The 19,748-nt window shown below is 46.5% G+C and overlaps 1 protein-coding gene across 3 annotated transcripts in view; it reads right to left on the bottom strand.

Moving 5' to 3' along the window:
* atrip (ATR interacting protein) overlaps window positions 1–19,748 on the bottom strand; it is a 57,522-nt gene that overhangs the window by 15,983 nt on the left and 21,791 nt on the right. For 2 of the 3 annotated variants that reach the window (XM_045705641.1, XM_045705640.1), the window contains exons 9-11: window positions 16,522–16,773; window positions 5,361–5,557; window positions 707–798 (exon numbers count right to left, since the gene is read on the bottom strand). In XM_045705641.1, the coding sequence (XP_045561597.1) occupies window positions 707–798; window positions 5,361–5,557; window positions 16,522–16,773 (541 nt within the window). The remainder of the gene's footprint in view (window positions 1–706; window positions 799–5,360; window positions 5,558–16,521; window positions 16,774–19,748) is intronic. The other variant, XM_045705642.1, reaches the window with a different exon arrangement.

Raw genomic sequence — 19,748 nt, forward strand, 5'->3', positions numbered from 1 at the left:
CACAGCATGTATAAACAGACACACAGCATGTATAAACAGACACACAGCATGTATAAACAAACACACAGCATGTATAAACAAACACACAGCATGTATAAACAGACAGACAGCATGTATAAACAAACAAACACACAGCATGTATAAACAAACACACAGCATGTATAAACAGACATACAGCATGTATAAACAAACACACAGCATGTATAAACAGACACACAGCATGTATAAACAGACACACAGCATGTATAAACAGACATACAGCATGTATAAACAAACACACAGCATGTATAAACAGACACACAGCAGGTATAAACAGACACACAGCATGTATAAACAGACACACAGCATGTATAAACAGACAGACACACAGCATGTATAAACAGACAGACACACAGCATGTATAAACAGACAGACACACAGCATGTATAAACAGACAGACACACAGCATGTATAAACAGACACACAGCATGTATAAACAAACACACAGCATGTATAAACAGACACACAGCATGTATAAACAAACACACAGCATGTATAAACAGACAGACACACAGCATGTATAAACAGACACACAGCATGTATAAACAGACAGACACACAGCATGTATAAACAGACAGACACACAGCATGTATAAACAGACAGACACACAGCATGTATAAACAGACAGACACACAGCATGTATAAACAGACACACAGCATGTCATACCTCCACCTCCAGCTGAGACCAGTGAGAGTCCGTGACGGTCTTGTCAGGTCTGGAGGTGATGTACTGGAATACCTTCAGGAACACACACCAGTCTGGAGGGACAACAATATCATCACCAGCATATACAGAGAAATACATATTTATTAAACGTGCCTTACATCTCTTTTTAATTGATTGTTCACTTATTCCAGCTCTGAAAACGTTGGTAAAGTACATAACGTAATCTAATCAATGAATGTGAAGGAGGCCCCCTAGTTACCTGTATGACAGCAGAGGAGGCCCCCTAGTTACCTGTATGACAGCAGAGGAGGCCCCCTAGTTACCTGTACGACAGCAGAGGAGGCCCCCTAGTTACCTGTACCACAGCAGAGGAGGCCCCCTAGTTACCTGTACCACAGCAGAGGAGGCCCCTTAGTTACCTGTATCACAGCAGAGGAGGCCCCTTAGTTACCTGTATCACAGCAGAGGAGGCCCCTTAGTTATCTGTACGACAGCAGAGGAGGCCCCTTAGTTACCTGTATCACAGCAGAGGAGGCCCCTTAGTTACCTGTACGACAGCAGAGGAGGCCCCCTAGTTACCTGTATCACAGCAGAGGAGGCCCCCTAGTTACCTGTATCACAGCAGAGGAGGCCCCCTAGTTACCTGTATCACAGCAGAGGAGGCCCCTTAGTTACCTGTATCACAGCAGAGGAGGCCCCTTAGTTACCTGTATCACAGCAGAGGAGGCCCCTTAGTTACCTGTATGACATCAGAGGAGGCCCCTTAGTTACCTGTATCACAGCAGAGGAGGCCCCCTAGTTACCTGTATCACAGCAGAGGAGGCCCCCTAGTTACCTGTATCACAGCAGAGGAGGCCCCCTAGTTACCTGTACAACAGCAGAGGAGGCCCCTTAGTTACCTGTATGACAGCAGAGGAGTCCCCTTAGTTACCTGTACGACAGCAGAGGAGGCCCCTTAGTTACCTGTATCACAGCAGAGGAGGCCCCTTAGTTACCTGTATCACAGCAGAGGAGGCCCCTTAGTTACCTGTATGACAGCAGAGGAGGCCCCTTAGTTACCTGTATCACAGCAGAGGAGGCCCCTTAGTTATCTGTATCACAGCAGAGGAGGCCTCCTAGTTACCTGTACGACAGCAGAGGAGGCCCCCCAGTTACCTGTATCACAGCAGAGGAGGCCCCCTAGTTATCTGTACGACAGCAGAGGAGGCCCCCTAGTTACCTGCATGACAGCAGAGGAGGCCCCTTAGTTACCTGTATGACAGCAGAGGAGGCCCCCTAGTTACCTGTACGACAGCAGAGGAGGCCCCTTAGTTACCTGTACGACAGCAGAGGAGGCCCCTTAGTTACCTGTATCACAGCAGAGGAGGCCCCCTAGTTACCTGTACAACAGCAGAGGAGGCCCCTTAGTTACCTGTATCACAGCAGAGGAGGCCCCCTAGTTACCTGTACGACAGCAAAGGAGGCCCCTTAGTTACCTGTATCACAGCAGAGGCCCCTTAGTTACCTGTATCACAGCAGAGGCCCCTTAGTTACCTGTACGACAGCAGAGGAGGCCCCCTAGTTACCTGTACGACAGCAGAGGAGACCCCTTAGTTACCTGTATCACAGCAGAGGAGGCCCCCTAGTTACCTGTACAACAGCAGAGGAGGCCCCCTAGTTACCTGTATCACAGCAGAGGAGGCCCCCTAGTTACCTGTATCACAGCAGAGGAGGCCCCCTAGTTACCTGTACGACAGCAAAGGAGGCCCCTTAGTTACCTGTATCACAGCAGAGGCCCCTTAGTTACCTGTATCACAGCAGAGGCCCCTTAGTTACCTGTACGACAGCAGAGGAGGCCCCCTAGTTACCTGTACGACAGCAGAGGAGGCCCCTTAGTTACCTGTATCACAGCAGAGGAGGCCCCCTAGTTACCTGTACAACAGCAGAGGAGGCCCCTTAGTTACCTGTATCACAGCAGAGGAGGCCCCCTAGTTACCTGTACGACAGCAAAGGAGGCCCCTTAGTTACCTGTATCACAGCAGAGGCCCCTTAGTTACCTGTATCACAGCAGAGGCCCCTTAGTTACCTGTACGACAGCAGAGGAGGCCCCCTAGTTACCTGTACGACAGCAGAGGAGACCCCTTAGTTACCTGTATCACAGCAGAGGAGGCCCCCTAGTTACCTGTACAACAGCAGAGGAGGCCCCCTAGTTACCTGTATCACAGCAGAGGAGGCCCCCTAGTTACCTGTATCACAGCAGAGGAGGCCCCCTAGTTACCTGTACGACAGCAAAGGAGGCCCCTTAGTTACCTGTATCACAGCAGAGGCCCCTTAGTTACCTGTATCACAGCAGAGGCCCCTTAGTTACCTGTACGACAGCAGAGGAGGCCCCCTAGTTACCTGTACGACAGCAGAGGAGGCCCCCTAGTTACCTGTACGACAGCAGAGGAGGCCCCTTAGTTACCTGTATGACAGCAGAGGAGGCCCCTTAGTTACCTGTATGACAGCAGAGGAGGCCCCCTAGTTACCTGTACGACAGCAGAGGCCGCACCACTTAGTTACAGAGGAGGCCCCGTAGTTACCTGTACGACAGCAGAGGCCGCACCCCTTAGTTACAGAGGAGGCCCCCTAGTTACCTGTACGACAGCAGAGGAGGCCCCCTAGTTACCTGTACGACAGCAGAGGAGGCCCCTTAGTTACCTGTATCACAGCAGAGGAGGCCCCCTAGTTACCTGTATCACAGCAGAGGAGGCCCCCTAGTTACCTGTATCACAGCAGAGGAGGCCCCCTAGTTACCTGTATCACAGCAGAGGAGGCCCCCTAGTTACCTGTATCACAGCAGAGGAGGCCCCTTAGTTACCTGTATGACAGCAGAGGAGGCCCCTTAGTTACCTGTATGACAGCAGAGGAGGCCCCTTAGTTACCTGTATCACAGCAGAGGAGGCCCCTTAGTTACCTGTATGACAGCAGAGGAGGCCCCTTAGTTACCTGTATGACAGCAGAGGAGGCCCCTTAGTTACCTGTATGACATCAGAGGAGGCCCCTTAGTTACCTGTATCACAGCAGAGGAGGCCCCCTAGTTACCTGTATCACAGCAGAGGAGGCCCCCTAGTTACCTGTATCACAGCAGAGGAGGCCCCTTAGTTACCTGTATGACAGCAGAGGAGGCCCCCTAGTTACCTGTACCACAGCAGAGGAGGCCCCCTAGTTACCTGTATCACAGCAGAGGAGGCCCCCTAGTTACCTGTGCAACAGCAGAGGAGGCCCCTTAGTTACCTGTATCACAGCAGAGGAGGCCCCCTAGTTACCTGTACAACAGCAGAGGAGGCCCCTTAGTTACCTGTATCACAGCAGAGGAGGCCCCCTAGTTACCTGTATCACAGCAGAGGAGGCCTCCTAGTTACCTGTATGACAGCAGAGGAGGCCCCCTAGTTACCTGTACGACAGCAGAGGAGGCCCCTTAGTTACCTGTATCACAGCAGAGGAGGCCCCCTAGTTACCTGTATCACAGCAGAGGAGGCCTCCTAGTTACCTGTATGACAGCAGAGGAGGCCCCCTAGTTACCTGTACGACAGCAGAGGAGGCCCCTTAGTTACCTGTATCACAGCAGAGGAGGCCCCCTAGTTATCTGTACGACAGCAGAGGAGGCCCCCTAGTTACCTGTACGACAGCAGAGGAGGCCCCCTAGTTACCTGTATGACAGCAGAGGAGGCCCCCTAGTTACCTGTACGACAGCAGAGGAGGCCCCTTAGTTACCTGTATTACAGCAGAGGAGGCCCCCTAGTTACCTGTACAACAGCAGAGGAGGCCCCTTAGTTACCTGTATCACAGCAGAGGAGGCCCCCTAGTTACCTGTACAACAGCAGAGGAGGCCCCTTAGTTACCTGTATCACAGCAGAGGAGGCCCCCTAGTTACCTGTACAACAGCAGAGGAGGCCCCCTAGTTACCTGTACGACAGCAGAGGAGGCCCCTTAGTTACCTGTATCACAGCAGAGGCCCCTTAGTTACATGTACGACAGCAGAGGAGGCCCCTTAGTTACCTGTATGACAGCAGAGGAGGCCCCTTAGTTACCTGTATGACAGCAGAGGCCGCACCACTTAGTTACAGAGGAGGCCCCGTAGTTACCTGTACGACAGCAGAGGCCGCACCCCTTAGTTACAGAGGAGGCCCCCTAGTTACCTGTACGACAGCAGAGGAGGCCCCCTAGTTACCTGTACGACAGCAGAGGAGGCCCCCTAGTTACCTGTATCACAGCAGAGGAGGCCCCCTAGTTACCTGTACGACAGCAGAGGAGGCCCCTTAGTTACCTGTATGACAGCAGAGGAGGCCCCTTAGTTACCTGTATGACAGCAGAGGAGGCCCCCTAGTTACCTGTATGACAGCAGAGGAGGCCCCCTAGTTACCTGTACGACAGCAGAGGAGGCCCCCTAGTTACCTGTACGACAGCAGAGGAGGCCCCCTAGTTACCTGTACGACAGCAGAGGAGGCCCCCTAGTTACCTGTACGACAGCAGAGGAGGCCCCCTAGTTACCTGTACGACAGCAGAGGCCGCACCCCTTAGTTACCTGTATGACAGCAGAGGCCGCACCCCTTAGTTACAGAGGAGGCCCCTTAGTTACCTGTACGACAGCAGAGGCCGCACCCCTTAGTTACAGAGGAGGCCACGTAGTTACCTGTATCACAGCAGAGGCCGCACCCCTTAGTTACAGAGGAGGCCCCGTAGTTACCTGCATGACAGCAGATTCTAAAAGCTAGCTCATCGCTGTGGACCAGGCCAGCTAGTAGGGAGACAGACAGAGACAGGGTCTGGTAGGATGAGTCTAGAGACAGGCAGCGAGACAGAGCCGGACTGGACACAACACACTGGAACCTGCAAGGAGGTAAAACAATACAAGACATAACTAAACGTAGTAGGCTTATGGCCAATCCTCAAAACGGGCTTTAGTTTTTGAGCTACCCCTTAGCCGAGGCAGAACAAAACACAACCATGTTTTTCCACATCTCTAATGTCTCCCATTTAATACATGGATTGTTGTGGACATTTTTTTATTTATTTTTTTTTACTACAAAAATTGATAAATTGATAGATATTGAGACACACCCCCTAAACTCAAAACATGAGTGGAAAGTTTTAAAAAGTTCCTCGGCGTACACATCACAGACAAACTGAAATGGTCCACCCACACAGACAGTGTGGTGAAGAAGGCGCAATAGCGGAAAACGCTAGCGAAATTCTATCAAACACATCTCCTGTGGTACATGCGCAACACGGACCCTGGAACATCGCTACTCTCCCTTCTGGGACGGCTGCAAGGCCCCTCTCCCACCATCCCTACGGCAAATCAGATCACACCTCCATTCTGCTCCTTCCGTGGTAAGGACAGTTCAACATTGTTCTGACCAATCGGAATCTATGTTTTGATCACACGAACTGGGAAAATGTTCGGGTCACCTCTGAGAATAGTATAGATGTATACACCGACTCCGTGACAGGGTTCATCAGGAAGTGCACAGAGGATGTTGCTCTCACTGTGATGATTAGAATGCAATTCAGCGGATCAGACACGTATGTGGCAGGGACTCCAGACCATCACGGATTATAAAGGGAAAACCAGCCACGTCGTGGACTTTCCCCGACGCCTCGCTCTCAGACAAGCTAAACCTCTTCTTTGCCTGCTTCAAGGAAAACATTGAGCCGCTGACGTTGGGGCCCCAATGCTCACGAGGACTGTGCGCGCTCATTCTCCGTGGTTGATGTGGTTAAGTCATTTAAGCGTGTTAACCCTCGCAAGGCTGCAGGACCAGAACGGCATCCCAAGCCTCGTACTCAGAGCATGCGCAGACCAGCATGCTGGATTGTTTACAGACATATTCAATCTCTCCCTATCCCAGTCTGTTGTACCCACTTGCTTCAAGATGTCCACCATTGTTCCTGTACCCAAGAAAGCGAAGGCAACTGAACTAAATGACTATCGCCCCGTAGCACTCACTTCTGTCATCATGAAGTGCTTTGAGAGTCTAGTTGAGAATCATATCACCTCCACCTTACCTGACACCCTAGACTCATTACAATTTGCATATCGCCCCAACAGATCCATGGACGACGCAATTGCCATTGCATTACACACTGCCATATCCCACTTGGGCAAGAGAAATACCTACGTAAGAATGCTGTTCATTGACTACAGCTCAGCCTTAGTACACTCCAAGCTCATCATTAAGCTCGAGGCCCTGGGTCTGAACTAGAGGTCAACCGATTAATCGGCATCACAACAATCGGTAATCGGCCTTTTTGGACGCCGCTTATGGCTAATTACGTTGCAATCCACAGGAAACTAAGTGGCAGGCTGACCACCTGTTACGCGAGTGCAGCGTCAAAAGGACCTTGTGGATGCAAGGAGCCAAGGTAAGGTGCTAGCTAGCATTAAACTTATCTTATAACCCAAAAAAATCTATCTTAACATAATAAATAGTTAACTACACATGGTTGATGATATTACTAGGTTAACTAGCTTGTCCTGCGTTGCATATAATCAATGTGGTGCCTGTTAATTTATCATCGATAAGCCTACTTCAACTTCGCCAAACGGGTGATGATTTAACAAAAGCGCATTCGCAGAAAAAGCACAATCGTTGCACAAATGTACCTAACCATAAACATCAATACTTTTCTTAAAATCAATACACAGAAGTACATATTTTATCGAACCTTCAAGGTTGTGCAATGTAACAGCAATATTTAGACTTAGTGTTGCCACCTGTTCGATAAAATATGGAACGCTTCTGTATTTCACTGAAAGAATAAACGTTTTGTTTTCGAAATGATAGGTCATTAATATGGTCAAATCCGGAAACTAAGGCTCTTAATTCTGTGTTAATTATATTATAATTAAGTCTATGATTTGATATTTGATAGAGCAGTCTGACTGAGCGGTGGGAGGCAGCAGCAGGCTAGTAAGCATTCATTCAAACAGCACTTTCCTGCGTTTGCCAGCAGCTCTTAGCAATGCTTGAAGCACAGCGCTGTTTATGACTTCAAGCCTATCAACTCTCGAGATTAGGCTGGCAATACTATAGTACCTATAAGAACATCCAATAGTCAACGGTATATGAAATACAAATGGTATAGAGAGAAATAGTCCTGTAATTCCTATAATAACTACAACCTAAAACTTCTTACCTGGGAATATTGAAGACTCATGTTAAAAGGAACCACCAGCTTTCATATGTTCTCATGTTCTGAGCAAGGCACTTAAACGTTAGCTTTTTTACATGGCACATATTGCATTTTTGCACTTTTGTATTATTTAAACTAAATTGAACATGTTTCATTATCTTTTTGAGACCAAATATATTTTATTTATGTATTATATTAAGTTAAAATAAGTGTTCATTGTTCATTCAGTATTGTTGTAATTGTCATTATTACAAATACAGTTGAAGTAGGAAGTTTACATACACCTTAGCCAAATACATTTAAACTCAGTTTTTCACAATTCCTGACATTTAATCCTAGTAAAAATTCACTGTCTTAGGTCAGTTAGGATCACCACTTCATTTTAAGAATGTGAAATGTCAGAATAATAGTAGAGAGAATGATTTATTTCAGCTTTTATTTCTTTAATCACATTCCCAGTGGGTCAGAAGTTTATATACACTCAATTAGTATTTGGTAGCATTGCCTCTAAATTGTTTAACTTGGGTCAAACGTTTCAGGTAGCCTTCCACAAGCTTCCCACAATAAATTGGGTGAATTTTGGCCCATTCCTCCTGACAGAGCTGGTGTAACTGAGTCAGGTTTGTAAGCCCCCTCACAAGCTTTTTCAGTTCTGCCTACAAATTTTCTATAGGATTGAGGTCAGGACTTTGTGATGGCCACTCCAATACCTTGACTTTGTTGTCCTTAAGCCATTTTGCCACAACTTTGGAAGTATGCTTGGGGTCATTGTCCATTTGGAAGACCCATTTGCGACCAAGCTTCAACTTCCTGACTGATGTCTTGAGATGTTGCTTAAATATATCCACATCATTTTCCTCGACTTAGGTAGGCAACAACACATCTGCCACGCTGATCCTCAACACGGGGGCCCCACAAGGTCTGATCAGCCCCCTCCTCTACTCCGTGTTCACCCATGAGGTTGGCCACGCACATCTCCAACCCCTGTGGGGTACCACAGGGTTCAATTCTCGGGCCGACTCTTTTCTCTGTATATATCAACGATGTCGCTCTTGCTGCGGGTGATTCCCTGATCCACCTCTACGCAGACGACACCATTCTGTATACATCTGGCCCTTCTTTGGACACTGTTAACAACCCCCCAGACGAGCTTCAACGCTAGCAAAACCAAATGCATGCTTCTCAACCGTTCGTTGCCTGCCCGCCCGACTAGCATCACTACTCTGGACGGTTCTGACCTAGAATACGTGGACAACTACAAATACCTTGGTGTCTGGCTAAACTGTAAACTGTCCTTCCAGACTCATATTAAATATCTCCAATCCAAAATCAAATCTAGAATCGGCTTTCTATTTCGCAACAAAGCCTCCTTCACTCAGGCCGCCAAACATACCCTCGTAAAACTGACTATCCTACCGATCCTCGACTTCAGCGATGTCGTCTACAAAATAGCTTCCAATACTCTACTCAGCAAACTGGATGCAGTCTAACACAGTGCCATCCGTTTTGTTACCAAAGCGCCTTATACTACCCACCACTGTGACCTGTATGCTCTAGTCGGCTGACCCTCGCTACATATTCGTCGCCAGACCCACTGGCTCCAGGTCATCTATAAGTCTACGCTAGGTAAAGCTCCGCCTTATCTCAGCTCACTGGTCACGATAACACCCACCCGTAGCACGCGCTCCAGCAGGTATATTTCACTGGTCATCCCCAAAGCCAACACCTCCTTTGGCCGCCTTTCCTTCCAGTTCTCTGCTGCCAGTGACTTGAATGAATTGCAAAAATTGCTGAAGCTGGAGACTTACATTTCCCTCACTAAGTTTAAACATCAGCTATCTGAGCAGCTAACCGATCGCTGCAGCTGTACATAGTCCATCTGTAAATAGCCCACCCAATCTACCTACCTCATCCCCATATTGTTTTTATTTATTTTGCTACTCTTTTGCACACCAGTATCACTACTTACACATCATCATCTGCTCATCTATCACTCCAGTGTTAATTTGCTAAATTGTAATTACTTCGCTACTATGGCCTATTTATTGCCTTACCTCCTCACTCCATTTGCACACACTGTATATAGACTTTCTTTTTTTTCGATTGTGTTATTGACTGTATGCTTGTTTATTCCATGTAACTCTGTGTTGTTGTTTGTGTCGAAGTGCTTTGCTTTATCTTGTCCAGGTCACAGTTGTAAATGAGAACTTGTTCTCAACTAGCTTACCTGGTTAAATAAAGGTGTAATAAATACATAAATAAATCATCAAGTTTGCTGATGACAACAGTGGTAGGACTGGTTACCAACAACGTTGCGAAAGCCTACAGGGTTAGGTGAGAGCCCTGGCGGAGTGGTGCCAAGAAAATAACTTCTCCCTCAACGTCAACAAAACGAAAGGAGCTTATCGTACAATACAGGAGACACTCTCACAGGTTCTGTCACTGCCCTCATCTCCTGCTGGGCCTGCCCAGACCGTAATCACAATTAACTGACAAAAGTAAATATCAACCTAAATAATTGCCTTACCCCCGACTTGACCTGCAGGACATTTTGCCACCTTCAACATAAAAACTAAAAAAGGGCAGGAATGTTTGTGACAGCCCTTTCACAACAAATCATTCAACTACTGGAGTATCCATCATTCAGACTAAAATAACATTTCCAGCTAGTCAATCTATCACTCCAGTATGAATGCTAAATTGTAATTATTTTCGCCTCTATGCCCTATTTATTGCCCTTACTTCCCTACTCTTCCACATTTGCACACACATCTTTCTACTTTTCTTTTCTATAGTGTTATTGACTGTACGTTTGTTTATGTGTAACTCTGTGTTGTTGTTTTTGGTCGCACTGCTTTGCTTTATCTTGGCCAGGTCGCAGTTGTAAATGAGAACTTGTTCTCAACTAGCCTACCTGGTTAAATAAAACATAACTAAATGGGTCTCGTTGGTATGCAAGCTGCATCTGCTGAGTGTGCAAGCACCAAACTGTTGTAGAAATGAAAACTGATCAGCACACAGCCTCAATACCCTGCCAGTCATACAGGAAGTATACTGCCCTTGTTGCTGTAGCTTGCCCAGAACTACAACCACTACTGTTAGCTGTGTAACCTGGTCAGGACCCCAGAACTACAACCACTACTGTTAGCTGTGTAACCTGGTCAGGACCCCAGAACTACAACCACTACTGTTAGCTGTGTAACCTGGTCAGGCCCCCAGAACTACAACCACTACTGTTAGCTGTGTAACCTGGTCAGGCCCCAGAACTACAACCACTACTGTTAGCTGTGTAACCTGGTCAGTCCCAGAACTACAACCACTACTGTTAGCTGTGTAACCTGGTCAGGCCCCAGAACTACAAACCACTACTGTTATCTGTGTAACCTGGTCAGGTCCCAGAACTACAACCACTACTGTTAGCTGTGTAACCTGGTCAGGTCCCAGAACTACAACCACTACTGTTAGCTGTGTAACCTGGTCAGGTCCCAGAACTACAACCACTACTGTTAGCTGTGTAACCTGGTCAGGCCCCAGAACTACAACCACTACTGTTAGCTGTGTAACCTGGTCAGGCCCCAGAACTACAACCACTACTGTTAGCTGTGTAACCTGGTCAGGTCCCAGAACTACAACCACTACTGTTAGCTGTGTAACCTGGTCAGGACCCCAGAACTACAACCACTACTGTTAGCTGTGTAACCTGGTCAGGTCCCATAACTACAACCACTACTGTTAGCTGTGTAACCTGGTGAGGCCCCAGAACTACAACCACTACTGTTAGCTGTGTAACCTGGTCAGGTCCCAGAACTACAACCACTACTGTTAGCTGTGTAACCTGGTCAGGTCCCAGAACTACAACCACTACTGTTAGCTGTGTAACCTGGTCAGGCCCCAGAACTACAACCACTACTGTTAGCTGTGTAACCTGGTCAGGTCCCAGAACTACAACCACTACTGTTAGCTGTGTAACCTGGTCAGGCCCCAGAACTACAACCACTACTGTTAGCTGTGTAACCTGGTCAGGTCCCAGAACTACAACCACTACTGTTAGCTGTGTAACCTGGTCAGGACCCCAGAACTACAACCACTACTGTTAGCTGTGTAACCTGGTCAGGACCCCAGAACTACAACCACTACTGTTAGCTGGTGTAACCTGGTCAGGTCCCAGAACTACAACCACTACTGTTAGCTGGTGTAACCTGGTCAGGACCCCAGAACTACAACCACTACTGTTAGCTGGTGTAACCTGGTCAGGACCCCAGAACTACAACCACTACTGTTAGCTGGTGTAACCTGGTCAGTCCCCCAGAACTACAACCACTACTGTTAGCTGGTGTAACCTGGTCAGTCCCAGAACTACAACCACTACTGTTAGCTGTGTAACCTGGTCAGGACCCCAGAACTACAACCACTACTGTTAGCTGTGTAACCTGGTCAGGACCCCAGAACTACAACCACTACTGTTAGCTGTGTAACCTGGTCAGGACCCCAGAACTACAAACCACTACTGTTAGCTGTGTAACCTGGTCAGGTCCCAGAACTACAACCACTACTGTTAGCTGTGTAACCTGGTCAGGTCCCAGAACTACAACCACTACTGTTAGCTGTGTAACCTGGTCAGGACCCCAGAACTACAACCACTACTGTTGGCTGTGTAACCTGGTCAGGCCCCAGAACTACAACCACTACTGTTAGCTGTGTAACCTGGTCAGGCCCCAGAACTACAACCACTACTGTTAGCTGGTGTAACCTGGTCAGGACCCCAGAACTACAACCACTACTGTTAGCTGTGTAACCTGGTCAGGACCCCAGAACTACAACCACTACTGTTAGCTGGTGTAACCTGGTCAGGTCCCAGAACTACAACCACTACTGTTAGCTGTGTAACCTGGTCAGGACCCCAGAACTACAACCACTACTGTTAGCTGTGTAACCTGGTCAGGACCCCAGAACTACAACCACTACTGTTAGCTGGTGTAACCTGGTCAGTCCCAGAACTACAACCACTACTGTTAGCTGGTGTAACCTGGTCAGTCCCAGAACTACAACCACTACTGTTAGCTGTGTAACCTGGTCAGGTCCCAGAACTACAACCACTACTGTTAGCTGTGTAACCTGGTCAGGTCCCAGAACTACAACCACTACTGTTAGCTGTGTAACCTGGTCAGGACCCCAGAACTACAACCACTACTGTTAGCTGTGTAACCTGGTCAGGACCCCAGAACTACAACCACTACTGTTAGCTGGTGTAACCTGGTCAGTCCCAGAACTACAACCACTACTGTTAGCTGTGTAACCTGGTCAGGTCCCAGAACTACAACCACTACTGTTAGCTGTGTAACCTGGTCAGTCCCAGAACTCACCCTGTTAGAACACACTCATGTCCTGGTCACCTCAGAGACTTGGAATCAACCTTGTCCACTTCGTTTCGGTGGGTCAAAGATGGGGGCATGTTATAGCTGTACATTTCCGCTGCTAGAGTGGCTGGCTGTTGCGTTAAAGGTTGTTTTCCTGTAACTTGGTTAACTCTACTATGTGCTTGTGAACAACATGAACAGCGAGTTTGCTTCATCTATTCAAACACAACAGAAGCATGGCAGTGCCACTCCTAGGCCTAGTTATATCAAGAGACGTATTCAAATCCTTTTAAAAAGAGAAAATACTAAATAAACCAGGGCAATTTCTATATGTAGTCGAAGGTGTCTTAAGTGTAATTATGTTGGCCATATTGGATTCGGAATAAAATTTGTTTACACTAAAAGTTTTCATATTTTTTTGAAGAAAAAAAAAAAATCCTCATCTACAAAAAAATCCTATTTACAGGTGATTTTGACGTCCATCAAATGCTATTATGGCAGCCATATTGGATTTGAGGTAAAAAATCCAGGGTGGCCCCAAAGATCATCTGTGGTGGCCTCCTGATTAAATGACAAGAGTAGTGGTTAAAGATACAGCGTGATTTTCATGTCTGAGCCCACTTGTTTTCCTGAGAGCCGACTACAATAGCAACAACATCAACTGTATGTGTTGTTGTCAGGCAGGACCATGCAGCACTGAATGAGAAGGACCTGAGCCCTAGGACCATGCCTCAGGACTACCTGGTATGATGACTCCTTGCTGTCCCCAGTCCACCTGGCCGTGCTGCTGCTCCAGTTTCAACTGTTCTGCCTGCGGCTATGGAACCCTGACCTGTTCACCGGACGTGCTTGTTGCACCCTCGACAACTACTATGATTATTATTATTTGACCCTGCTGGTCATTTATGAACATTTTAACATCTTGACCATGTTCTGTTATAATATCCACCCGGCACAGCCAGAAGAGGACTGGCCACCCCTCATAGCCTGGTTCCTCTCTAGGTTTCTTCCTAGGTTTTTGGCCTTTCTAGGGAGTTTTTCCTAGGGAGTTTTTCCTAGCCACCGTGCTTCTTTCACATGCTTTGCTTGCTGTTTGGGGTTTTAGGCTGGGTTTCTGTACAGCACTTTGAGATATCAGCTGATGTACGAAGGGCTATATAAAAATAAATTTGATTTGATTGATTGAACACATTTGACTTGGAAAGTTGTCTATTAAAATCAGCTACCAACATTTTTAATAGTTGATATTTCCTAGATGCATTAAGATATTCTCATGCGCTTTGTTTGTGTTTTATTTGTATTCATTTATCCGTTATTTTACCAGGTAAGTTGACTGAGAACACATTCTCATTTACAGCCACGACCTGAGGAATATTTACAGGGGAGAGGAGGGAGGATGAATGAGCCAATTGGAAGCTGGGGATTATTAGGTGAACATGATGGTTTGAGGGCCAGATTGGGAATTTAGCCAGGACACCAGGGGTTAACACCGCTACTCTTACGATAAACACCATGGGATGTTTAATGACCTCAGAGAGTCAGGACACCAGGGTGTAGATTAGACAACGCACTACTTCTATTCCAATTTCAGCAATATCAGATCTTGCAATATATGTTTTTTTTGGGGGGGGGTATTTATTTAACCAGGTAGGCCAAGTTCTCATTTACAACTGCGACCTGGCCAAGTTAAAGCAAAGCAGTTCGACACAAACAACACAGAGTCACACATGGGATAAACAAACGTACAGTCAATAATACAATAGAAAAGTCTATATACAGTGTGTGCAAATGAAGTAAGATTAGGGAGTTAAGGCAATAAATAGGCCATGGTGGCGAAATAATTACAATTCAGCAATTAAACACTGGAGAGACAGATGTGCAGAAGATGAATGTGCAAGTAGAGATACTGGGATGCAAAGGAGCAAAAAAACAATATGGGGATGAGGTAGTTGGATGGGCTATTTACAGATGAGCTATGTACAGGTACAGTGATCGGTAAGCTGCTCTGACAGCTGATGCTTAAAGTTAGAGAGGGAGATATAAGACTCCAGCTTGAGTGATTTTTGCAGTTCGTTCCAGTCATTGGCAGCAGAGAACTGGAAGGAAAAGCGGCCAAAGGAGGAATTGGCTATGGGGGTGACCAGTGAGATATACCTGCTGGAGCGCGTGCTACGGGTGGGTGTTGCTATGGTGACCAGTGAGCGGAGATAAGGGGGAACTTTACCTAGCAGGGTCTTGTAGATGACCTGGAGCCAGTGGGTTTGGCGACGAGTATGAAGCGAGGGCCAGCTAACGAGAGCGTACAGGTCGCAGTGGTGGGTAGTATATGGGGCTTTGGTGACAAAACAGATGGCACTGTGATAGACTGCATCCAAATTTGCTGAGTAGAGTGTTGGAGGCTATTTTGTAAATGACATCGCCGAGGTCAGGGATCGGTAGGATAGTCAGTTTTACGAGTTTTAAGTTTGTGGCCCACCCCTCATCCAGCCAGGCATTATTCTGCATTTTGAGTTTAGGGGGGTGTCACAATATCTATACATTTAACCACTTTTTTTGATTTTTAAAATATATTTTTTTAAACCAATTTCATGGTATCCAATTGCTAGTTACAGGCTTGTCTCATCGCTGCAACTCCCGTACGGACTCGGGAGAGGCGAAGGTCGAGAGCCGTGCGTCCTCCGAAACACAACCCAGCCATGCCGCACTGCTTCTTGATACACTGCCCATTTAACCCCGGGAACCAGCCGCACCAATGTGTCGGAGGAAACACCGTACACCTGGCGACCGTGTCAGCGTGCACTGCGCCCGGCCCGCCAGAAGAGTCGCTAGCGCGCCATGGGACAAGTACATCCCTGCCGGCCAAACCCTCCCCTAACCCGGACGACGCTGGGCCAATTGTGCGCCGCCCCATGGGTCTCCGGTCGCGGCCGGCTGTGACAGAGCCTGACGTGACTAGACAACACACAGGAACAGGGTAGGAAACTCCCGTTCACTTAATTCACTCTGCCTCATACCATATAATAAAACTCACGGACCTGGAAGCATATCAATGATTTGAAGATTGAACAGTCATTTGGACAATAGATCAAAGCTCTCAAAACTAAAAAGAGCAGTTTTACTTGTTATATAAGAAGATTAACTAAACTCTCAAATGTCCTTTCTTTTCTGCATTAAAGAGAACACATCCCAAACGGAACCCTATTCCCTTCATAGTGCACTACTTTGAACCAGGGCTCTGGTCTAAAGTAGTGCACTATAAAGGGGATAGAGTGCCATTTTGGGAGGCATCTAAGGGCTTGCCTGGGCAACTGCCTCTCCTGTGCTCTCTCCAGCAGCATGTTGAGAGTCGTCAGACTGCTTGGCACCAGGGCCTCCCTCTGAACAGCGCTGGTGGAGAAGGAGGGGTCTGACAGCTGAAGGAGCTTCCTGAAGAGAGGGTGGAGGGCCGCACCCTCTCTGGTGCCATCTACTGGGATCTCAGAGGTTCTGGAAGTCCCAGGCTGGATGGAAGTGTCAGGCAGCAGGGGGGCCAGGCCTGAGGCCAGGATGGGCCTGTTGGTCAATAAAATAATTCATTTGGCCAGGATAGTCTACTCAGTAACACTGGACACTGTTTTCCTGGAAGTCCTGGGATCCATAGAATCAATAAAACAAAACGTTATAATACATAGTCACGTCTAACTCAGATTAGAGACTGCCCTTAAAGGACATGGATACGTCTAACAGATTAGAGGCTGCCCTTAAAGGACATGGATACATCTAACTCAGATTAGAGACTGCCCTTAAAGGACATGGATACGTCTAACTCAGATTAGAGACTGCCCTTAAAGGACATGGATACGTCTAACTCAGATTAGAGACTGCCCTTAAAGGACATGGATACGTCTAACTCAGATTAGAGACTGCCCTTAAAGGACATGGATACGTCTAACTCAGATTAGAGACTGCCCTTAAAGGACATGGATACGTCTAACTCAGATTAGAGACTGCCCTTAAAGGACATGGATACGTCTAACAGATTAGAGACTGCCCTTAAAGGACATGGATACGTCTAACTCAGATTAGAGACTGCCCTTAAAGGACATGGATACGTCTAACTCAGATTAGAGACTGCCCTTAAAGGACATGGATACGTCTAACAGATTAGAGACTGCCCTTAAAGGACATGGATACGTCTAACAGATTAGAGACTGCCCTTAAAGGACATGGATACGTCTAACTCAGATTAGAGACTGCCCTTAAAGGACATGGATACGTCTAACTCAGATTAGAGACTGCCCTTAAAGGACATGGATACATCTAACTCAGATTAGAGACTGCCCTTAAAGGACATGGATACGTCTAACTCAGATTAGAGACTGCCCTTAAAGGACATGGATACGTCTAACTCAGATTAGAGACTGCCCTTAAAGGACATGGATACGTCTAACTCAGATTAGAGACTGCCCTTAAAGGACATGGATACGTCTAACAGATTAGAGACTGCCCTTAAAGGACATGGATACGTCTAACAGATTAGAGACTGCCCTTAACCTGTTGGGTCTAGGGGGCAGCATTTGCACGTCTGGATAAAAAAAATGTACCCGATTTAATCTGGTTACTAATCCTACCCAGTAACTAGAATATGCATATACTTATTATATATGGATAGAAAACACTCTAAAGTTTCCAAAACTGTTTGAATGGTGTCTGTGAGTATAACAGAACTCATTTGGCAGGCAAAACCCTGAGACATTTTCTGACAGGAAGTGGATACCTGATGTGTTGTATTGATTTTAAACCTATCCCATTGAAAAACACAGGGGTTTAGGAATATTTTGGCACTTCCTATTGCTTCCACTAGATGTCACCAGCCTTTACAAAGTGTTTTGAGTCTTCTGGAGGGAGATCTGACCGAACAAGAGCCATGGAACGGTGATGTCCCATTAGACACCTGGCGCGCTACTTCATGTTGGGTACCCTCGTTCCAATACGTTATAAAAGGCTATGCATTCGTCCACCTTGAATATTATTCATGTTCTGGTTAAAAAGGCCCTAATGATTTATGCTATACAACGTTTGACATGTTTGAACGAACGGAAATATATTTTTTCCCCTCGTTCATGACGAGAAGTCCGGCTGGCTTACATCATGTGCTAACGAGACGGAGATTTTTGGACATAAATGATGAGCTTTTTTGAACAAAACTACATTCGTTATGGACCTGTGATACCTGGAAGTGACATCTGATGAAGAGAATCAAAGGTAATGGATTATTTACATAGTATTTTCGATTTTAGATCTCCCCAACATGACGTCTAGTCTGTATCGCAACGCGTATTTTTCTGGGCACAGTGCTCAGATTATTGCAAAGTGTGATTTCCCAGTAAGGTTATTTTTAAATCTGGCAAGTTGATTGCGTTCAAAAGATGTAAATCTATAATTCTTTAAATGACAATATAATATTTTACCAATGTTTTCTAATTTTAATTATTTAATTTGTGACGCTGACTTGACTGCCGGTTATTGGAGGGAAACGATTTCCTCAACATCAATGCCATAGTAAAACGCTGTTTTTGTATATAAATATGAACTTGATAGAACTAAAAATGCATGCATTGTCTAACATAATGTCCTAGGAGTGTCATCTGATGGAGATTGTAAAAGGTTAGTGTATCATTTTAGCTGGTTTTATGGTTTTGGTGACCCTGTCTTTGACTTGACAAAACATTACACACAACTCTTGTAAATGTACTGTCCTAACATACTCTAAATTTATGCTTTCGCCGTAAAACCTTTTTGAAATCGTAAAACGTGGTTAGATTAAGGAGATGTTTATCTTTCAAATGGTGTAACATAGTTGTATTTTTGAAAAATTTGAATTTTGACATTTATTTGGATTCAAATTTGCCGCTCTTGAAATGCACCTGCTGTTGATGGAGTGCACCACAGGTGGCACGCTAGCGTCCCACCTAGCCCCAAGAGGTTAAAGGACATGGATACGTCTAACTCAGATTAGAGACTGCTCTTAAAGGACATGGATACGTCTAACTCAGATTAGAGACTGGGAGGCAAACATTCAGTGTATTTGATTGCATGTCAACAGTGATGGCAGCTGACGGTTCAGCCTTGTGGCCCTTCTCAAGACCGACACAATGAAATGAAATGTTTCAAACACGCAAGATCAAGCCCTTAACCTGCACGTGTAACGTATTATAGCATGTTGCACACATTCAGCCTGCTGACCGTAGCTTATCTGTTGTTCAGCCTGCTGACCGTAGCTTATCTGTTGTTCAGCCTGCTGACCGTAGCTTATCTGTTGTTCAGCCTGCTGACCGTAGCTTATCTGTTGTTCAGCCTGCTGACTGTAGCTTATCTGTTGTTCAGCCTGCTGACCGTAGCTTATCTGTTGTTCAGCCTGCTGACCGTAGCTTATCTGTTGTTCAGCCTGCTGACCGTAGCTTATCTGTTGTTCAGCCTGCTGACCGTAGCTTATCTGTTGTTCAGCCTGCTGACCGTAGCTTATCTGTTGTTCAGCCTGCTGACCG

The sequence above is a fragment of the Salmo salar genome, chromosome ssa22 (assembly GCF_905237065.1).
Source record: "Salmo salar chromosome ssa22, Ssal_v3.1, whole genome shotgun sequence".
Classification (NCBI taxonomy): Eukaryota; Metazoa; Chordata; class Actinopteri; order Salmoniformes; family Salmonidae; genus Salmo; species Salmo salar.